This window comes from Cervus elaphus, chromosome 6 (genome assembly GCF_910594005.1).
Source record: "Cervus elaphus chromosome 6, mCerEla1.1, whole genome shotgun sequence".
In the NCBI taxonomy this organism is placed as follows: Eukaryota; Metazoa; Chordata; class Mammalia; order Artiodactyla; family Cervidae; genus Cervus; species Cervus elaphus.
This window is the reverse complement of record NC_057820.1, coordinates 26,210,838-26,233,726: the sequence shown is the minus strand read 5'-3', so window position 1 is coordinate 26,233,726 and position 22,889 is coordinate 26,210,838. Positions and strand designations below refer to the sequence as shown.

Below are 22,889 nucleotides of genomic sequence, written 5' to 3'. Positions count from 1 at the left end.
AGAATACTGGAGTGGATTGCCATGCTGGGTACCAAACCAGCATCTTAGATATCAAAGCCAGTCACACATGCTTTGCACTACTAAGGGACTCCATTAAAGTTTTATTGAATTTCAATTGAATAATTTTTTCTGTGAAGTGTTTCTGAAAAATATTTCTATCACAGAGTCACTTACTTAAATGACCCTATCTAAAGGCACCAGTGCCTTGCAGAACATGCTTGCAAAACTCTGTGTGTGGTCCCTGCCTCCCCACCAGTCACCACACAGATGCAGAAATTTTTCATAATCGCACAGATTACACTAGAAACCAGAAGGACCTGAAGGTCAAAAACATTAAGACAACTTGTTTAATAAATTGAATTTGCAGTTTCTCTGGTCAGGGAGGGGGAAAGGGGGATGGGCATTTGGTTACTTATTTCAGCAAGAATCAATACATTTACCAAGACAAAAGCAAAACCATGAGCTCAGTTTAATCTGATTGGGGAAGCATGACAAGCTCTATCAGTGGTAATGGTGGGGTCAGGCAGAGGAACTGATGTCATCACAGAAAAAGTCATGAGGTCCCAGAGAATGAGAAAATGAAACCTGAGGCTCTGTCTGGCAAATGAGAAAGAAGTCACAGAAAAAAAAAAAAAAAAGTTTCCCTCCAGCACTACTAACGGTTCTGAGCAAATCAGTTCTCAAGAACGCTCCTTAATTCCTGCAGCCTCCCAGCTCTCGTGTCCAGGGGACCACACTCAGTCACTTCAGTCATTCCAGCTCTTTGAGACTTCATGGACTCTAGCCCACCAGGCTCCTCTGTCCATGGGATTTTCCTGACAAGAATACTGGAATGGGTAGCCATGCCCTCCTTGGCGATCTTCCCAACCCAGGGATCAAACCTGTGTCTCCTGCATTGCAGGCAGATTCTTTACCGCTGAGCCTTCTAGGAAGCCAGCCTAGGGGACCACCAGGCTCATAATAACATAGATATTGGGAGGTGATCTGGCATCTGGTCTGATAGAAATGTAGAAATAAGCAAGTCTAAGGTGGTGGGAGGATAAGTGAAAGGTCAGCGTTGACCTGTGTGAACACAACAGAAACTCTGGGCTTTGAAGAGAGAGAACCGGGATGACCTGGGGTCCCTAGGCAGGCATCTTATCTCTACCATTACCTAGTTATATGAACACAAGCAAGGACTTAAACCTCTCAATGCTTTCATTTCCTCCCCTGAAAATGAAGATATAACAGTGTCACCTAAAAGGACTGTTCTGAAAACTTGACTTGGTTAATACCTGTACAGCACACAGCTGGACATTTCTCAGGAAATGACAACCTTTGCTATTATGCCCTGGGACACAAACTCGTGACTTGAGGAATGCAGTCCTTACCAGTTCTGTGACCCTGGGCACATTACTTACCTTCTCTGTGCCTTAGCTTTCTCATCTGTAAAATGGAGTAATAATTCTTATGTCACAGGGCCGTTAGAAGGCATCATGATACACCTAGTAGGGTTCCTCGCTCATAGTTATCCCACGATCACTGACATTACCTGACATTAGTACTATTTCTTCTGTTAACAGTAAAAAGCTGAATAGGATAGCAGACATTTTGACTCGGGCACCAGGAAATGCAGTGGGGCTGAATGGGAGCGAGGGTTTAAATGTACACACAGAATATTTGGGGAAGTGAAAAAAAAGAAAAAGGCTCTCATATTTGGAAAAAAGTGTATGTGCTTACAACGGTGGGGTCTTGGCCCTTCGAGGTGACACCAAAGATGGCATATGGTCACCAAGGTTGTAACTCATGTAAGAAACCTGAGATAAATCCTGAGAACAGAGATCTGCTCTCGCTTCTCTGCATTCCCTTAGTTCCCAGCACAGTGCTAACGGCCCCAAACATTGGCTGAACCGGGTCAGAACGCGGGTCTCGCGCCCTGACTGTCCAGCAGAGGCCGCCCTGGGCCGGGACTCTCGGGACTCGGGCGCCGGGAGAGGAAAGGCCAGGGGAGGCCTTGTCATCGCCGCGGGGCCCGGGTGGGAGGGGTTTGGCGGCGGCTGTCGCGGCGGCGGAGGCGGCCCCGGGCTCCGGCGGCTGGGATGGAGCAGAAGTGCGCCGGGCGCCGGAGGACGAGCAGCTGACGGAGCCGCGCGGCGCTCGCCTCGCTTCCCCTGCCGCCGCCCCGGCCGCCCGGCTCCCGCCGCAGCCCGCGGGCCGAGGAGAAGCTGCCCGCGCCCAGGGGCGCTCGGTCAGTCCCGGCAAACTCTCCCGCCGCCCGCGCCGGGCTCGGCACCAAGTACCAGGGTACCATGGTCTGCAAGACCCTCTTCGCTCTCTGCATCTTCACGGCAGGTATTTTGGGGCGCTGTCCCTGGCGGAGGGGTCGGGCGCGGTCTGGGACCCGAGGCCAGCGCTGGGGTGGGAGCTGAAGCCCGGGGATCTGGAAGTAAGTCGCCGCGCGCGGTTGGCAGGAGTGGTGCGAGCCTCTCGGGTTGCGCAAAGGTATGTGCGCACTTGGTTTTGGGGTGATGCGCGTTTTTTGGAGATCCTGTGCCGAGGCGGACCGAGGGGTTGACAGGGTTCTTCCCGCCGCAGCTCGCCCCCGCAACAAACTCCCGGCTTTGTGAAACAGGTGGCTGCCCGACGCGTTTGAAGCCGGGCTTGGCGACGCTGGGGTTTCTCGGGTCTCCTAACACACCCTGCCAGAGTTGGGCATCAGACTTCCTGACGCGGTTGCACCCAGGGAGGGATGAGAAAAAGAAGCAGGCGGGGGATAGCATCTGGGAAAGCGAGTAGTCTTGGCTGCGCACCCGGCCGGGCAGGTTTGCGTTGCCCGAGTTTTGGTGGGCTCTGTCTCCGCGTCCTTTCCTATGGGGCGGCACTGATAGCCCCGCTCCCAGCCGGCTCGAGCTTCCGATCATCGCGGGGAAGTTTCCACTTCTGCCTTGTGGCCCCGAGGCTCCCCAGAATCCGTGCCCCCTGTTAACTTGGCAAAAACTAGCATTCTCCCGGTTCCATCCTGGCCCCTCCGGCCGGCTCGGCTTCCCCACGCGCGTATTTCTCTGGACCACGGACGGCGCCGGCCTTTAAGCAGGGGGTTGGGGAGAGAGGAGCCCGAGGACTGAGCTCGGCTTGGTGGGGAGATGCAGAAAGGCGTTTTGAGTCAGAGGTTGGGGTACCCAGTTTTTCTAGAAAATGCAGGCCGACAAGGGACAGGCATGGGTGGAAAAAGCCGCCGAGTGCGCGGACGCCGGCGTGTTTAAAGATAAGAATGTCCCAAAGCCACGTCCATACACAAATCATTTGACTCATGCTTGCAGAACCTGTATATGTATTTTTCGTCCTGAATTGCTTGGGCTCCTGTAATCATGGACACAGGTCGTCACAATCCCATGAAAAGAAACTAGGGGTTTCCGGGCAGCTCAACAAAGGATAATGCAGTTTTGAGGAAAAGTTTCCCAACTTGAGGCTAGAGTGAGTCTTTTTCCTCTACTTGCTCAGCGCCTCGGAAAGCTGTCTTTTCTCTCCGGGTCGGCACGGCTCGGAGCGTCCGCAGCCTTGGCCAGGCTGGGAGCGCACGGATCCCGGCAAGAGTGACAGCCGAGGGTTCCGGCATTGCCAAGAAATGACATTTATGAAATGACAGGGAAGGTGCCTTCCATTCTCCTCGCTAGAAATCTTTTCATGAGGCTCGGGGCTCAGAAAACCGTCAGTTAGCCAGTAGAGCTGGTAGGTAGGTTTGTTGGCTAATTTTATTTAGTGGCTTGTCTTTTTAATTTCTTCCTTTTTTTTTTTTTAAACTCTAGCATTTGGCAACGCTGGGATTAGGCAGTGTATTGTGCTCCCCGTCCCCCTCCACCGTGCAAGGAGCTCACGATTTTTTCTCCCTCCTTGGCCAGTTTTAGAGTTTAGCTCTGCTATTTTTTGCAGCTGAAATCTTGCCCTTGTTCCTGGACAGAGTGAGGAGGCTGGTAGCTCAGGGACTGACTGAGTAGCCTCACTCTCATCCTAAAGCACCTGTGTTGAGGTCAGTGTCCAGAAGATCACAGCCTCCGACTTCTGGGGCTCCCCTGAGCCCCGGAAGACATAATTATGTTTCTGGGTCTATCTCCCAAACAGAGACTGCGGAAGCTTCATCCTTTCCTCTGAGTTTGTGCCTGGGAAGAAGTCTCTTTGGGGATCAGTATGAGCATCTCTACATCCCAAAGTAGGGTGCTTTCAGAAACTAAAATACAACATTTCTAGAAAAAGTTGGTAAAGGAGAGAGGGACTAGGGTTCTGAAGATGAAAGTGGCATGTCTGTTTCAGCAGATCATTCTGGCTCCCTTGGCAAAGGTCTAGTTAGTTTCACCAGACAGTTGCTTTTTCTTTTCTTTTGTTTCTTCTTTAATCCCTCCAACTTTAGTGGCTTCAGGAAATTTTCTGTAAAACTCTTAAGATGATACTTTCTTGAGTCACGAATGGGGTGTAGCAGGGAACTTTTTTTTTTAAGTTTAATAAATCTACTCATTATAAATACTTAGCATTTCTTCCAACCTGTATAATGGACACTTGTAAATATCTGTGCATTGTCAACAAAGAAGCAAAAGTAGACCTCTACACTTAGTTGTATTTTAAAAAGAAGGAAGAGAGAGAAATCTTGGGCTGTCTTCAGTTCTTCCAGAGCTGATTGTGGTAGAAAACGAGTGTGGCTATTTTACAAACCATTCCCAAACACCTCTAAGGCCAGTACTCTAGGCATACAGAAACACTACCTCTAAATTACAAGCCAGAACCTCCGAGGTTTGGTATCAGAACCAAGTGGGAAGGGAGAATGACGGGCCACAGGAAGTTTTCATCTTCATCCCGCTCTGTTTCCCCACTGGATTCAATTCTGTCCTTCCCACCATCTTTGTTGCCACCCCCCAGAGCTCTATGGCGCAATATGTTTAAAAATTCCCTCACTGAGACATCTGAGATTTACTGGAACTTTCCAAAGGCCTTTTCCAAACATTCAGGTAGTTCAAAGGAGAAACAAGCATAGATAAGAAAGACGCAAACCCCTTGATTCAATGTTTTCTGATGTGGGTTCTGCCCTATCTGCCCCTGGTCTCCCCACCCCCACCCCAGGCAGAATGCAGCATTCTACCCCATTACCCAAGCTTGGTGATCAAGACCAGCAGGGCTAGATTCCAGTCTGCCACCCGGTTTGAGAGCCTACTTGTGTCTTGTACCTGGAACGTCATTCTTCAGGTGACTAACATCTCAAATGTCCTTCCTGGAAGACCCCACCCTCCACCTTTATGGCTGTATTCTAACTATAGGTCCCGATATATGGAAGGGCCTTATCATAAGCATATTAAAGGTATATCATAAATCTTACCATAAACATGTTAAAAATAAACCCAAAAAAATGCACACATGTTTAAGGCAACAGCAGGGTTGCCTGTGGTTGGTTGAGAGTGGAGGTGAAGGGTGGCATGCATCGCTTTAGCCTGGTTACCTCCTATTCCCCTGAAGTCTGCGTCACAAAGGGACACATCCTGCAATGGGAAACCTACCTGAAAAGGTAGAAGTTCTCTATTACTATGGGATACATTTGTTGAGACAGTATTGCAAAGTGGTGAGCACTCAAATTCTGCAGTTAGATTGCCTTGTACAAAGCAAAATTATTAGCACTGAATTGTATAATCTAGGGACCTAATCTAACCATTCTTGACTTTTCTAATCTACAAAATTGAGGGACTAAAACCTCATTAGGTTGTTGAAAGTGGTAAATGACTGTTCATACCTATAATGTCTGGGACATAGTAAGCACTCAATAAGTATTAGCAGTTGTTATTGCTATTATTCTGATTAATAAAGGTGACTGTGTTCAGCACCAATTAGGTCATCCTCTCAGACGTGTATGTGTTTCTGCCTGGCCTGTGTAAATTGAAGATCTCAACTAATATTCCAGCACAGTACCAGCTGTTCTGGCAAATCCTCATGTGCAAATTAAGAAAAGATTCAGCTGAGCCTACTAAATGCCTAATTTGAAAAGGTTAATAATCTGCCAGCTCAAATTTAGCACCACAGTCCAAAAAACACTCAGTAACAAACAGAAGTGTCACCGAAGACTTTATTTCTTCCACAAAGTCTTTTGCAAACTGATGTGTTTCAAGAGCCCAACTCAGCTAAACCTTAAGGTCAAACAAGGATTCCCTGGTGGCTCAGTGGTAAAGAATTCGCCTGCCAATGCAGGAGACATGGGTTTGATTCCTGGGCCTTAAACATCCCACATATCACACCACGACTATTGAGTCTGTGTTCTAAGAACCTGGGAACTGCTCTAAGGTCATGCACAACTACTGAAGCCCCCACCGTAGAGCCCATACCACACAACAGGAGAAGCCACTAAATGAGACGCTCCAATGAGAATCACTGCACAGCAATGGAAAGTGGACTCCGCTCACCGCACCTGGAGAAAAGCCTGTGCAGCCACAAAGACTCAGCATAGCCAAAAATAAATAAATGAACAAATAAAATAAAAAAAAAAGGTCAGGTGCCCAGATCCACAAATTTTGGATAATTGAGATCAAAGGAAAAGGCATTTCGTGGTGTATAAATGACCCAGCATGGCTCTCTCCAGAATCCAAAACCATCAGTAATGGCCAGATCTCTAACTTAACCTGATCATTTGGGCCTAATTTAGTGGTGCTTATGTTTTCATAAGAAAAATACTGGCCAAATGTTTACATTGTTTGAGCAGATTTTCTTAAACAGTAATTTTGCAGGGGGCATGGGTAGGGGGTACAGCATTCACTGGAAACAATGAAGAGGGACGTTAAACATATTTTCAAAAGGGATTGGATGTTTTTTAACACCCAAATGAAAGGAATCTTGCTATAGCATTTACAGTAGTTTTCTCCCTTTTTGAAATATCTGTTACTGAAATTGTATACGTTAGTTTAGGAAACAAATAGAGTCATCCCTCGGTATCCACAGCCTGCCCTCACCATACAAAAATCCTCAGATGCTCAAGTTTCTTATATAAAATGGCATGAAGTAAAGTGAAGTCACTCAGTCGTGTCCGACTTTTTGTGACCCCATGGACTGTAGCCCACCAGGCTCCTCTGTCATGGGATTTTCAGTCAAGAGTAATGGAGTGGGTTGCCATTTCCTTCTCCAGATAAAATGGCATAGTATTTACATATAACCTACACACATCCTTCTGTATACATTAAATCATCTGTGGTGTTGGAGAAGACTCTTGAGAATCCCTTGGACTGTAAGGAGATCAAATCAGTCAATCCTAAAGGAAATCAACCCTGAATATTCATTGGAAAGACTGATGCTGATGCTGAAGCTCCAATACTTTGGCCACCTGATGTGAAGAGCTGACTCATTGGAAAAGACCCTGATGCTGGAAAAGATTGAGGGCAGGAGGACAAGGGGTTGACAGAGGATGAGATGGTTGGATGGCATCATCAACTCAATGGACATGAGTTTGAGCAAACTCCGGGAGATGGTGAAGAACAGGGAAGTCTGGCATGCTGCAGCCCATGGGGTCGCAAAAAGTCAGACACGACTTAGCAACTGAACAACAACAATAGCAAGGTTGCTTAAAATACCCAGTGGAATGTAAATGCTATGTCAGTTGTTTCAGGCATGCAGCAAGTTCAAGTTTTGTCTTTTGGAACTTTCTGGAATTTTTTTCACAATATTTTCACTCTGAGGTTTGGTTGACCCCATAAATGCAGACCCCATGGATATGGAAATCTGACTGTATTTGCTTTGCTAGCAAGATATTGAATAAAACAGTTGCCTAGAAAAAATTAATGCTTCATTCAGGATATAGCAGTGGTCATGAAAAGAGGTAGGCCAACAGTGGGTACCTGCATTATGCAATGATTGCTTTTTACTTCGAGTGTTAGTTGCTCAGTCGTGTCTGACTATTTGTGACCCCATGAACTGTAGCCCACCAAGCTCCTCTGTCCATGGGACTCTCCCAGGCAAGAATATTGGAGTGGGTTGCCATTTCCTTTTCCAGGGGATTTTCTCAGCCCATGGGTTGAACCTGGGTCTCCTGTATTGTACGCAGATTCTTTACCTTCTGAGCCACCAGGGAAGCTCTAACCTATTAACTACTTTTACTTGGAAGTGCAAGGTTAATAGGTTATCATCCAGTTAATGTACAAGTAGGGTGAATCCCGCGGACAGAGGAGCCTGACAGGCTATAGTCCTTAGGGTTGCACAGAGTCAGACATGACTGAAGGGACTTGGCACACACACAGGGTTACTACAAAATAAGACTCATTTGTGTGTGTAGTTCATGGCATTACATTTTGTAGTCACAGCTTAAATTATTTCAGTGATGGGGATTGATGTGACATCATATTTTCTGATGTGTGGATCTTTAAATAGTCTTCATGATCTTTTATAGCAGCTTAGCTCATTTCTTTTACCTGTTCTAATGTTGTTGAGACTTTTGCCATTTATAAGGTAATAGAAACCATTAGCGCAAAATAAATGATTATATAAGTGTTTCCCTCTGTGTTTTTCATTGGTGCAAGATAGTATAATGTTGATTGAAAATAAACTATTTTAGTTTTCCTTGGGTGAGTATTGCCAAGTTTAGCAATGAAAAATGCAGGTTGTCCAGTCCAATTTGAATTTAAGTAAATATGAATTCTGAGTCTATCCCACTTAGTGCTTTGGACACACTTAAGCTAACTAATTCTTCCTTGTTTATCTTGAATTCCAATGTAATGAGGCACCCTGTATTTTGTCTAGCAGGGCTACCTTTGGCCTTCCATATGTGGTTCATCAGAGCAATGCGTTTGACATAGGATTGGCTTTATTTTGAACTGTGCCTCACCCAGCTTTAGCTGACCTACATCATTTCATTCATTCATCACAATCTGTTCATGGGAAGAGGACACCAAGATTTCAAAGCAGCTCTGTCTCTGGAAATAACTTACAAGGTTAGGATTCAGAGGGAGCTCTCCAATGGAACGTTTTGAATTGGATTGCATATCCATTCACTGTGCACTGTGGTGTGTTTCTGAACAAGTGGTGGGATTTCTTTAGCCTCCCCGAGGCTACATTACTTTACCCACCTTGTGACCTTTCCTTCAAAAAAAAAAAAAAAAAAACATATTGTTTAAAATGGTAGCAGTGTTCTTGCTTAGGAGCTGGAACTAGGAGCTTTGCAGAATCCAGCTGGCAGCTGATTAAAAAAGAAAGTTATAGAACAGCTTTGGATTTCAAAGTTCTCTTCTGTGCCAGGATTTTAACACATCTCACAAATATTACATAAGGTTTGCATAATTCCTACAGGAAAGGTCTATACGTATCACTTGAAAGCTGTGGCTCTGTGAAGCCTAAAGCAGCACATTAGACAGAATTTCAAGGCAGATTGGGAGAAAAAAATCCCTGAAGCAACTAGGCTGTGCTGGAAATTTGTACCTTTATACCTAAGGCCAAATATCTGAATAGGTGATTGTTAAGTGGAAAAAAATTGTGGAAAGTTACCAGGTGTGATGTTTAGAAAATATGTCTATTCAATACAAAATAAGATGGATGATAGAATACAACTTTGATGATCTCTTACACTTGCAGTCCAAATTCTGACACTTGATTTTCTTTTCTATCAAGGAGGAAATAAGGACAGAGATTTTAGGGCAGGTGTTGCACATGAAAAGAATTGGGAGAGAGGGGATTTTGTTTATTTGATTTTTCACTTTTTTGGTCATGGTTGTGAACTTAAAGCTACCATTCAGGCTTCCTGCTGATTAGAACACATTAAAATATACATTACCTTTAAAATTAGGATATTCCTGCCAGGTTTGTGTAGTACAGAAGCATAACCTCATTACTGAGAGGGTTTTTTCACCACTCTTGTATCCAGGATGAGTTGTTACTGGCACTGTCTGCCCCTTATCAAACCTTTTCATTTTCCATTGGAAAAGCTTTTGTGATCCTACAGAGAGACAGCAGACAGATACCATTATACTGGCACTGAACAGTTATTTCATCGTAAAGCCCTCTATATTGCATGATTCTTGCTTTGTAATTTGGACTGTAATTTGGAGTCTTTAGAAAGAACAATAACAATTGTTGTGAGGATAAAAAGATGCCCTCTTTATTCACCATGCAAAAAGCTGCATATGTTTTGCTGCTTGTTGCTCAGAGGCTCAGTCACATCCGACTCTTTGCAACCTCATAGGCTGCGGCATGCCAGGCTTCCCTGTCCTTCACTATCTCCCTGAGTTTGCCCAAACTTCTGTCCACTGAGTCAGTGATACCATCAATCATCTCATCCTGCCCTCAATTTTTTAGGGAAATGTTTAAGATCCCAGTCATTCTCTTGAGTTAAGGTAATGTGTCACATTAGGAGAGGACTCAGTCCATCTCAGAATTACAACATGAGGGTCTCTCGAAGTCCATTTGTCCATCAGAAGGTGCTAAGGGATCTGGTGGTCTGAACACCTCTTTCTTGGTTTGGGAAAAGTAGGTCATTGGTGGATCACATACTGCTGGTCATGGAAATTCTGTTGTTGGATCAGCTGCATGAGAGGTAACATCAAGCTGAATATGGCCATCACCCAACTGATGGGAACTCAGCATGTTTTATCTTAAAAATGGCAGTGTCGTCAGAGATGGCAATCCAGAGGAGAGATCTCTAGAACTGAACTTTCTGAAAAACTGCTCAGATAGTTCTGAGTAGGAGAAAGAATTACAAATTTTTGAGGATAAATAGTCATTTAAAGTTTGTTGTTGTTTAGACATTAAGTCATGTCTGACTCTTTTGTGAACCCATAAACTGTAGCCCACCAGGCTCCTCTGTCCATGGGATTTCCCAGGCAAAAATATGGAATGGGTTGCCGTTTCCTTCTCCAGAGGATCTACCCAACCCAGGGATCATACCCACATCTCCTGCATTGGCAAATAGATTCTTTACCACTGAGCCACCAGGGAAGCAATATGGTTTATCTTCCAGGAGATGTAGGTGGGAAAGGAAGTGTGATATCAGATTATTGTATATGTGGAAAGTGGATAAGAAATGGACAGAAGGCAGGAGCCATGGCTCTTTCAGAAATTCTGTGGAGAATACGTGGAAGAGGCTGGGGGTGGTCCGCTGCATGACATGGTGAGAATGTCAGATGGCTGAGTGAGGCTGAGAAGTGAGCACTGAAATTATTGGGGCTACTAAAGTCCCAACCATCTCCTTGATAATGCTGCTGGGAATGGAAAATTAATCAAGTTTCACTTTTAGGCAGGGGGATAAACAATGTTCCCTCAAAATCTATATGCATATCAGGTGTCTTTTAGTCTACCTTTCTAGCTTTGTGAAAGATTGCAAATTGAGCCTTTCAGAGGAATCATTGTGATGGCCCTTAAATGCCCTGAGATTTCAAGAGAAATTCGACTGCATGGACTGGTTCCATGAAGGAGGGCTGAGTGGAGCTGAGTGACCGGGGCTTGCCCACTTCCAGGCAGTCCTCCGGGACTGCACTTCCCAAAGAGTCCTATTTTGAGCAGATTTTTCTTTCAATGCTTATATGATGGATGGTAAAGCCCTGGTATTTACCTGGTAAGGATAGGATTTGTGTTACTTCTTCTGAGAGGCAGCATGGTATGGTGAAAGGGGCTTTGGAGGAAGACAGGCTGGTGGGATGCCAGCTCCAGGGTCTTGATTTCCTCCTTGTAGAGTCATGATAATATGTTTATTATCATAAACATTGAGTGCCATGTAGGTAAACATCCAGCAAAGGTTTATTAAACCTTCAGATATACCAACAGATAGAAGATTTCTTTTATTTCATTTATTTATCTGCCTCTCACTCCTAGAATGTAAGGTGCATGAGAATTTTAGCTGTTTTGTCTCTGCTGTCCTCCCAACCTTGGAGAATGGAGTGAGACATGGAATGAGTGCCTAGCAAATATTTGTTAAATTAATGTTTAATAGAGAACCTACACGTCTGCCTAAGGCTCTGGAGATATGGCAATGAACAGAATAGATGGAAGACTACCCTCAGAGAACTTGCATTCTTTGAGGATGATGAATTTTGACTTGGTCGACAGTTGACTGTCTCACAGTCATCTCAAATCCATCATGTCAAAATCTTGAAATCTGAATGTAGCCCATAAGGGTTAATTTTGAATCCATACTGGATCAGCTTCTGTGACTTTAATTCTTACTTTGCCATTTTCGTTATTAAAGACATACATAATGGCCTGCCTCGGGAGTGCTACCCACCCGCCTCTGCTTGACCTTTGGGCTAGGGTGCCTTTGTTTGGTTCACCGGGAAATAGCCTGACCCTGTCCACCTGTTAAGGGCTGTAAGGAAGTGAAACTAACATATGCCCCTGCTGAGGCTTGCCATTCTAGAAGATATTTGCACGAATTAAATGGTCTTTTTACTTTGTTTCCTCACCTCCTTTCATCTCTGATCCATAAAAGAACCTGGCATCCAGGCCCCAACAAGATGGTTACTCTGAGGCCCTAATCTGCCATCTTCTCCGTCAACTGGCTTTCCAAATAAAGTTGTCTTCCTTGCCTCAACACCTCATCTCAGATTTATTGGCCTATCCTGCGGTGAGCTGAGCAAGCTTGGACTCCATTACATGAACTCTTGGGCTGTTCTCCTTAAGCATGCCCCAGTGGAGGCCTTCCTCACCCTAGTTAGTCGCAACCCCACCTTTTGAATTGCTCACAGTGAAAATCTTGAGTCATCTTTTTTTTTTTTTTTTTTTTGGCCTTTTAAGCTTTTTATTTTGTATTGGAGTATAGCCAATTAACAATGTTGTGATGGTTTCAGGTGAAAACAGCTAAGGGACTCAACCATACATATACATATATCCATTCTCCCCCAGACTCCCCTCCCATCCAGGCTGCCACATAAAGTTGAGCAGAGGTCCATGTCCTATATAGTAAGTCCTTGTTAGTTATCCATTTTAAATCTGGCAATGTGTACATGTCCATGTCCATCCCAAACTATCCCTTCCCCCATCCATCTCCCTCAGCAACCATAAGTTCATCTTCTAAGTCTGTGAGTTTCTTTCTATTTTGTAAGCAAGTCCATTTGTATCATTTCTTTTTAGATTCCACCTATAAGGGATGTCACCAGTATTTCTCCTTCTCTTTCTGACTTATTTCATTCAGTATGACACTCTCTATGTCCATCCATGGTGCTGCAAATAACGTTATTTCATCATTTTTAATGACTGAGTAACACTCCATTGTATATATGTACTACATCTTCTTATAATGAGTCATCTTTGAGTCTCTTTTTCTCTCAACACCCCTCATCCAATGCTTCAAGGGCTTCTGTTTGCCCTACCTTTACTGTTCACACAGAAGTCAGACTCTTTCTGTCACCTTCAGCAGTGTCTGTGGTGTGATCCCCCATACTCTTTCTCTTGGAATCCTGCAGGGGCCTCCTCTCAGGCCTTGCAGCTTTAACCCTTTACCCCCTGTGGTCTGGGTTCTGCAGAGCAGTGGTTGATCCAGAGGAAATGTATCAAATGATGCCATTGCTCTGTTTACAGCTCTCCCACAGCTTCCTGTTGCAGCAGAGTAAGATTCCAGCCCACGTCCTTAGAGCTGCCATCCCGATCTTCCTGAGCTGCTCCCGATTCATCCTTGGACTCAGATTTCTACCTCTCCTCTGGCCCCCTGGCACCAATCACACTGGCTTCCTTATCACATACCATGGCTGGTTCCTGTCTCTGGAATATCCATGTGGATATTCTCCGGATATCCACATGGTTAATTTCTTCACCTCCCTAAAACCTTTGCTCAGACTTGACCCTGATCAACAATTTTTTAATTGGAGTATAATTGCTTTACAATCTTGTGATAGTTTCTGCTGTACAGTGAAATGAATCAGCTACATGTATACATATAGTCCCTCCCTCCTGGACATGCCTCCATCCCAGACCCTCTAGGCCATCACAGAACAACGAGCTGAGTAGTCTGTCCCAAACTGCTGACATCATATTCCCCATGTGTCTCTCTTCTTTCATCCCTGGTCCCTTACCACCCTGGGATTTTTGTCTTTTACTGTGGCATCCCCAATGCTGTGTGGCCCTAAGGGGATACTCAGAATATATTTGCGAACTGAATGATTCAAATACATTTTTGAGGGCAGGCAAAGTGAAGACTTAAATTTTACCTTCTATCCCCTCAAAAGGAGACATGGGCAGACTGACTTACTATCAAATGCTTGTGTCTAGTGTTTCCAAATAGCTTTAAAAAAAAAAAAGAATCAGTCTATTCATTTATTCATTTTCATTGAGGGTTACAGAAGCTGAACTTGAAAATCAGCTTTTTTAAAGCTATGAATATACAAAACACCTTCTTTTAAAAGGCAAGACTTTTTTTTTTTTTTTTGCCATGGATATCACTTGAAAATAGTTGAAACTTCTTTGTCTCTGGCCAATTAAGAAAATGTCACCTTTGAGCTAAGCTAGAGAAGATTAAGATACTTCCACTATTTGAACATCTTTGAAAATTTTCTGAATAGCTAAAAAGAGCCTGATGATGAAAGTGATTTGAGCCTAAGGGAAGCATGACTGGCAATTTCCCAGTGGTGTCCAAGAAACTTAAGTCAATTCAAATGTTGAATGCTGAGGGTGTAATTAGTCACAAATAAGCTAAAGTGTGACAGAATGGGAGTTTTCCTGGCCTTACCGACTCTGCATTCTCGCTTCAGCCGTGATTCTGATCTATGAATTGTGTTGGAAGCATAAGCAATAGGTAGAAGTGATGTGAAATCCTAACTAAAATCAGACTGGCATCTCACGAGCGCTTGTTCTTCATCCTGCAGGACTGCCACCCCTTGACGTGGCTAGTGTCACACAGGCTGGCCTGTCCCCCAGCTTCATCCACCAACAAAGACTCCTAGTACTCTCCACCTGAAATAAAAACATCTACTCATTTAGCAGCTGCCACCAAGAGCATGCTCTTGGAAAAGAACAAGATACTGATCTTGACGCCTAAGGGATAATAGTAAAATTTAAGATTGTATCCTGGATAACTACAGGGAGCTTTGCCCAGCGTTCTGTGGTGACCTAGAGGGGTGAGATGGTGGAGGGCTAGGGTGAAGAGGAGGTCCAAGAGGGAGGGAAGATACATATATATTTAATATATACAGTTATATAATTAGTTCTATAACTGATTCACTTCATTGTAAGCGGAAATTAACACAATGTTGTAAAACAACTATACTCCAATAAAAAATGGTGGTGCTTTCGTCATTCAGCCATGTCTGACTCTTGCAACTCCATGGACTGTAGCCTGCTGGGCTTCTCTGTCCATGGGATTCTTCAGGCAAGAATACTGGAGTGGGTTGCCATTTCCTTCTCCAGGGGATCTTCCTGACCCAGGAATCGAACCCCAGGTCTCCTGCATTGCAGGCAGATTCTTTCCTGACTAAGCTATGAGGGAAGCCCATACTCCAATAAAAAATAATATAAAATAAAAAACTTCAGGGTAAAAAATAATAAACATGAAAATATCTGTTTTAAAAGAAAAAATATTGTATCAAGTTGAAGGGTGCCTTATAAACAAACCAAAGAAGGGAAAAGATGATCCTTTATATGAAAAACATGCTCCTTGCTTGTTCAGTGAGGTCTCTGGTCTATTCCTTAGGTGGGAAGATGCTCCAGCATCTTGAGAGCAGCATGGACTGTGAACAGAGGAAGGACAAGGAGGGGAGCCCAGCCTTTGTGCTGCAGAACCCACTGGGTGCTGTGTCTGGGGTTGTGGGTATGACCCGGGAGGACAGGGGACCATGATGCCCCACCCTTCCTCCATGGGAGGTACCATATTCCCTGACTGAGATAAAAAATAAGGCCTAAGTTTTCACTGGAAGGAAAAGGAACACGCATATGACACCCAGAAATCTCAAAGCCAAATGTGGCTGCTGAAAGACTGAAACTTACTGCGTTCACTGAAAATAGGGTTTCAGGTTGGAATATTATCAGAAAGAGGGGAGATGTGGTTTTCAAGATTCAGGAATTTACAGTCAAGTTTTGTTTTAAAAAATGCAATATCAGTTAAGTTACAGTTGTCTTTTGTTCTATAACAGTTTTTCAAAACTGCACTCAAGCACTGATTTGTTTTTTATTTTTTACTATGGAAACTGTAAACATACACAGAAATTGACAAGAATGTATTTAACCTCTGTCCAGACCTGATTCAGCCTTATTTGTTTGATTTGGTTAAGAGCTTTACAAAATATTAAATAAAAAAAATTAATAAATTCGGAGCAATGAAGATGCATCACTAAAAAGTATTAGTCAGATCACAATAAACAGTTCCATGTTTATTCAACTGGGCAATATTCAGAATTTGTTTAAAACAGTGAAGTGACTCATTTATGTCCTGACAGTTAGAAATGGTGACAATATATTGAATTACTATTAGCAACTTTATATTTTACAATATATTGAAAGAGCAGGCTAAGGAATAAAATGAATTTTGTGATAAAATATTTAAAATGTCATGTGTATGCCTGTGGAGGAAAGAGTTTAGAAGGATACAGTGGTTATTCTGGTAAATGAATTTTGTGTCAGTTGCACTTTTTATTTTTTATACACTCTTTTGTTTTACCTGAAATTTATTTTAATGGGTTATTTTGTCTTCACAATTTGAAAAGTAAAGATATTATCAATATTTTATTCCCTTCTTATCAGTACTTAATGTGACTCCAATAACTACTAGATGGCTACTTCTATCCTCAAAATTTTGATTCAAATATTACTCCAATGGAGTCCTCAAAAATAACATCTTAGAAAAGCAATAACTTCAGAAAGGTTTACAAGACATCACTGACTTAATGGGCAGGGGAAGTTCTAGGAAGGAATTGACTTAAAGTAATGCTATATTTTCTAAAGCCAGAGTGCTGCATAAATCATTGATCCGGACAACCATCTTGGAAAGTATTTTAAAAGGCTCTGAGCTAACTGTTTGTGTCTAAGGTACTTTCTTAGTTTTTAATATCTTCAGCACTGGTCACTTATGGAAGCAATTTTAAATTAAAACATCACTCTTAAGTTTTTCTAAAATGAAATTTGTCAACTTTGATGTCAAATAAGAAAAAACAGTCCTCAGAAGAATATGTGATCTATTTTTCTTTTGGCAACATTAAAATTATTATATCATCTTTTCAATAAAATAATAAAATGTGGTTTAGGTAAATGCTGGGGGATCCATCATTAATACTCCATGGGGTTACCCGAGACCAATTTAAGTGTTAGTTGGGAGAGGGAACTGGGAGCAGATTGGGCTTTGGTGTGATCTGGGCCAACCCCATGTGAATTTCCCCTCTTCCCAACAGGTCCAGATTTTTCACATGTTTAACTGTGTTCATTTCATCCACAACTTCATCTAATCCTCTCAATCACCCCAAGAGACAGGAAGTCTGTTCTCATTGTGCAATTCAGTTTCCTGAGTCTTAGAAGTTGAGTAATGAGATGCAGATCCCTCAGTCTGTAAGTGACAGATTTAGACTTTGAACCCACCGCTGCTGTCTTTTACCCTCCTTGGCCCCTCCTGCCTTGAACTGCCAAGTTCAGTTGATAAATCCTCTTGTGTAAATTTAGTCTCTAGAATCTCTCCCAACTCTGATCCTCTTCACCATCCCCACAGCAACAGCCTTGACTGAAAATCTTATCATCTCACCCTAGACTATTACAGTAACTCCTCAGTGATCACTGGTCATCCTTTCTCTTCTCACAATCTCTTGCCTCTCTCGTGGAACTCTTTCAGCCCAGGCCAACTGGCTACTCTGAAAAAGGAGAAGCAGGCCCAGATATGCCTCAGTCATCCAGGTGCCAGACTATCATTCCTAAGTCCCATTTCCAATACGAGGAATGAAGGCTCCTGGAGAAATGGCTAATTCCAGGTCTGGGTTCAGTTCAGTCGCTCAGCCGTGTCCGACTCTGCAACACCATGGACTGCAGCACAGCAAGTCTCCCTGTCCATCACCAACTCCCGGAGCTTGCTCAAACTCATGTCCATCGAGTCAGTGACGCCATCCAACCATGTCATCCTTTGCCATTTCCCTTCTCCTCCTGCCTTCAATCTTTCCCAGCATCAGGGTCTTTTCCTGTGAGTCAGTTCTTCACATCAGGTGGCCAGAGTATTGGAGTTTCAGCTTTAGCATCAGTCCTTCCAATGAATATTCAGGACTGGTTTCCTTTAGGATGGACAGGTTGGATCTCCTTGGAATCCAAGGGACTCGCAAGAGTCTTCTCCAACACCACAGTTCAAAAGCATCAATTCTTTGGCACTCAGCTTTCTTTATGATCCTACTCTCACATCCATACATGACTACTGGAAAAACCACAGCTTTGACTAGACAGATCTTGACTAGATCTGGGTTAGGAAATGTATAAGATGAGCCTGGATGATCCTGGTTATACCAGATAGCAAGGATGCTATCAAAGACTAGCAGCCTCCTGTCAAAAGGACTCAGAACCATTTAATGAGGCTCTACTGGCCAAAGATAGAACAGTCTGAGCATCAGCAAGGATAATTGCAATGGGCTGAATCACCTTGTTTAAGCTTTGTGAGTTCACTGTTGTTATGGTTTAGTTCCTAAATTGCATCCAACTCTTTGTGACTCCATGGACTGTAGCCATCTGGGCCCCTCTGTTCATGGAATTCTCCGGGCAAGAATACTGGAGTGGGTTGCCATTTCCTTCTCCAGGAGATCTCCTGCATTAGCAGACAGATTCTTTAGCCACCAGAGAAGTTTAATGGTACCTAAAACAAAACAATGACTGCAGAAGACGTCACTGGTCTCCACTGGAAGATGCTAATAAACAAACACATCATTTTGAAAAATAATAGATTAAATAATTTTCTTGATTGATTGATTGCTTGATCTTACTCATTTAAATTAGGTGTACACTGGGTGACCAAACATTAGATGATATAGTAACTGTCTCCTTACAAGTATTCCAGCTAATAAATTGAGACAGCATGATAGAAATAGAATATCACCATATTGCCACACCCTAGTGTATGGATGAAAATGGAGCTTGAGGAAGTGCCCTGAGGACAGCTACCATGTGAGAGTGGAATCTGGGCCACCACCCAGATGAGCTGTACAGTTCAAGTCATTGTGAATGCACTGAACACCTAAAGGCCCCCGGGGAAGCACAGAAAGGAGAGGGAATCCAGTTAGCCTGCTTCATGTCATTCCATGTCAGCATAGGAACTCTGGAAAGCAATTAGAACCAACTTCCAGCCAGGCTTGCTATCTTTGTGCACCCACCCTGCACATCTTTATGAAGTAAGATTTCATTCTGGCTGAGTGAAAGCAGCGAAGTTTGTCTTTAAAGAATCTTCCAGGTATAGAAATTTAAACGGAAGTGTGCTCTCTCCTGAATAGACAGGAAAACCTTTCCTTTCCTCTCCGTTACCCAGTGGAGGTTGCTAGTTAAGTGAATGTCCCCAAACCTCATTCCCCCTCAGTTCAGTTCAGTCACTCAGTCATGTCTGACTCTCTGTGACCCAATGGACTGCAACACGCCAGGCTTCCCTGTCCATCACCAACCCCCGGAGTTTACTCAAACTCATGTCCATTGAGTCAGTGATGCCTTCCAACCATCTCATCCTCTGTTGTCCCTTCTCCTCCTGCCTTCAATCTTTCCCAGCATCACGGTCTTTTCAAATGAGTCAGTTCTTCCCATTGGGTGGTGAAAGTATTGGAGTTTCAGCTTCAGCATCAGTCTTTCCCATGATTATTCAGGGCTGATTTCCTTTAGGATAGACTTGTTGGATCACCTTGCCGTCCAAGGGACTCTCAAGAGTCTTCTCCAACACCATAGTTCAAAAGCATCAATTCTTTGGCGCTCAGCTTTCTTTATGGTCCAATTCTCACATCCATATATGACTACTGGAAAAACCATAGCTTTGACTAGATAGACCTTTGTTGACAAAGTAATGTCTCTGCTTTTTAATATGCTGTCAAAGTGGTCATAGCTTTTCTTCCAAGGAGAAAGTGTATTTTAATTTCATGGCTACAGTCACCATCTGCAGTGATTTTGGAGCCCATAAAAATAAAGTCAGCCACTGTTTCACCATCTATTTGCCATGAAGTGATGGAACCAGATGCCATGATCTTAGTTTTCTGAATGTTGAACTTTAAGCCAACATTTTCATTCTCCCCTTTCACTTTCAACAAGAGGCTCTTTAGTTCTTCTCCACTTTCTGCTATAAGGGTGGTATCATCTGCATATCTGAGGTTATTGATATTTCTCCCAGCATTCTTGATTCCAGCTTGTGCTTCATCCAGCCCAGGTGGCCCCATGTAGGGCCACTCAAGATGGATGGGTCATGGTGGAGAGGTCTGACAGAATGTGGTCCACTGGAGAAGGCAATGGCAAACCATTTCAGTATTCTTGCCTTGAGAACCCCATGAACAGTATGAAAAGGCAAAAAGATAGGACACTGAGAGATGAACTCCCCAGGTCGGTAGGTGCCCAATATGCTACTGGAGGTCAGCAGAGAAATAACTCCAGAAAGAATGAAGAGACGGAGCCAAAGCAAAAACAACACCCAGTTGTGGATGTGACTGGTGATGGAAGCAAGGTCTAATACTATAAAGAGCAATATTGCATAGGAACCTGGAATGTTAGGTCCATGAATCAAGGCATTGGAAGTGGTCAAACTGGAAATGGCAAGAGTGAACATCGACATTTTAGGAATCAGTGAACTAAAATGAACTGGAATGGGTGAATTTGACCCAGATGACCATTATATCTACTACTTTGGGCAAGAATCCCTTAGAAGAAATGGAGTAGCCGTCATAGTCAACAAAAGAGTCCAAAATGCAGTGCTTGGATGCAATCTCAAAAATGACAGAATGACCTCTGTTCGTTTCCAAGGCAAGCCATTCAATATCACAGTAATCCCACCTATGCCTCAACCAGTAATGCTGAAGAAGCTGAAGGTGAATGGTTCTATGAAGACCTACAAGACCTTCTAGAACTAACACCCAGAAAAGATGTCCTTTTCATTATAGAGTACTGGAATACAAAAGTAGGAAGTCAAGAAACACCTGGAGTAACAGGCAGATTTGGCCTTGGAGTACAGAATGAAGCAGGGCAAAGGCTAATAGAGTTTTGCCAAGAGAACGCACTGGTCATAGCAAACACCGTCTTCCAACAACACAAGAGAAGACTGTACACACGGACATCACCAGATGTCCAACACCGAAATCAGATTGATTATATTCTTTGCAGCCAGAGATGGAGAAACTCTATACAGTCAGCAAAAACAAGACCGGGAGCTGACTGTGGCTCAGATCATGAACTCCTTATTGCCGAATTCAGACTTAAATTGAAGAAAGTAGGGAAAACTGATAGACCATTCAGGTATGACCTAAATCAAATCCCTTATGATTATACAGTGGAAGTGAGAAATAGATTTAAGATCTGATAGACAGAGTGCCTGATGAACTATGGATGGAGGTTCGTGACATTGTACGAGACAGGTATCAAGACCATCCCCAAGAAAAAGAAATGCAAAACAGCAAAATGGCTGTCTGAGGAGGCCTTACAAATAGCTGTGAAAAGAAGAGAAGCGAAAAGCAAAGGGGAAAAGGAAAGGTATACCCATTTGAATGCAGAGTTCCAAAGAAGAGCAAGCAGAGATAAGAAAGCCTTCCTCAGTGATCAATGCAAAGAAATAGAGGAAAACAATAGAATGGGAAAGACTAGCGATCTCTTCAAGAAAATTAGAGATACCAAGGGAACATTTCATGCAAAGATGGGCCCAATAAAGGACAGAAGTGGTATGAACCTAACAGAAGCAGAAGATATTAAGAACAGGGGGCAAAAATACACAGAAAAATTGTACAAAAAAGATCTTCATGACCCAGATAATCACGATGGTGTGATCAGTCACCTAGAGCCAGACATCCTGGAATGTGAAGTCAAGTGGGCCTTAGGAAGCATCACTACAAACAAAGCTAGTGGAGGTGATAGAATTCCAGTTGAGCTATTTCAAATCCTAAAAGATGATGCTGTGAAAGTGCTGCACTCAATATGCCAGCAAATTTGGAAAACTCAGCAGTGACCACAGGACTGGAAAAGGTCAGTTTTCATTCCAATCCCAAAGAAAGGCAATGCCAAAGAATGCTCAAACTACGACACAATTTCACTCATCTCACATGCTAGCAAAGTAATACTCAAAATTCTCCAAGCCAGGCTTCAGCAATATGTGAACCGTGAACTTCTAGATGTTCAAGCTGGATTTAGAAAAGGCAGAGGAACCAGGGATCAAATTGCCAACATCCACTGGATCATTGAAAAAGCAAGAAAGTTCCAGGAAAGCATCTATTTATGCTTTATTGGCTATGCCAAAGCCTTTGACTGTGTGGATCAAAATAAACTGTGGAAAATTCTGAAAGAGTTGGGACTACCAGACCACCTAACCTGACTCTTGAGAAACCTGTAAGCAGGTCAGGAAGCAACAGTTAGAACTGGACATGGAACAACAGATTGGTTCCAAACAGGAAAAGGAGTACATCAAAGCTGTATATTGTCATTCCCCCTAATCTACTGCAAATGCCTTGCTTCCTTGCACTATGCCAGCCTACCACATATGCATGCATGCTTCGTCACTCAGTCATGTCCAACTGTTTGTGACCTCCTGGACTGGATTCCACCAGGCTCTTTTGTCCATGGGATTTTCCAGCCAGGAATACTGGAGTGGGTTGCCATTTCCTTCTCCAGGGGATCTTCCCAACCCAGGGATCAAACCAGTGTCTCCTGCACTGGCAGGCAGATTCTTTCACCATTGAGCCACCTGGGAAGCCTGCCAACCCACCACGCTTGGGACAAATATAGATTAGCTATTGTCTTAGGGTTGCCATAACAAATTACCGACTGTTTGAATCAGCAAACTTGGACAGCTTAAAACAACA

At 43.5% G+C, this 22,889-nt stretch overlaps 1 protein-coding gene across 1 annotated transcript in view; it reads left to right on the top strand.

The window, feature by feature from the left end:
- The first annotated feature begins 2,026 nt into the window (after positions 1–2,026).
- Positions 2,027–22,889, top strand: part of PARM1 (prostate androgen-regulated mucin-like protein 1) — a 123,582-nt gene continuing 102,719 nt past the window's right edge. Inside the window, exon 1 of the mRNA XM_043906472.1 lies at positions 2,027–2,331. Coding sequence (XP_043762407.1) covers positions 2,289–2,331 — 43 coding nt within the window. The 5' untranslated portion in view covers positions 2,027–2,288. The remainder of the gene's footprint in view (positions 2,332–22,889) is intronic.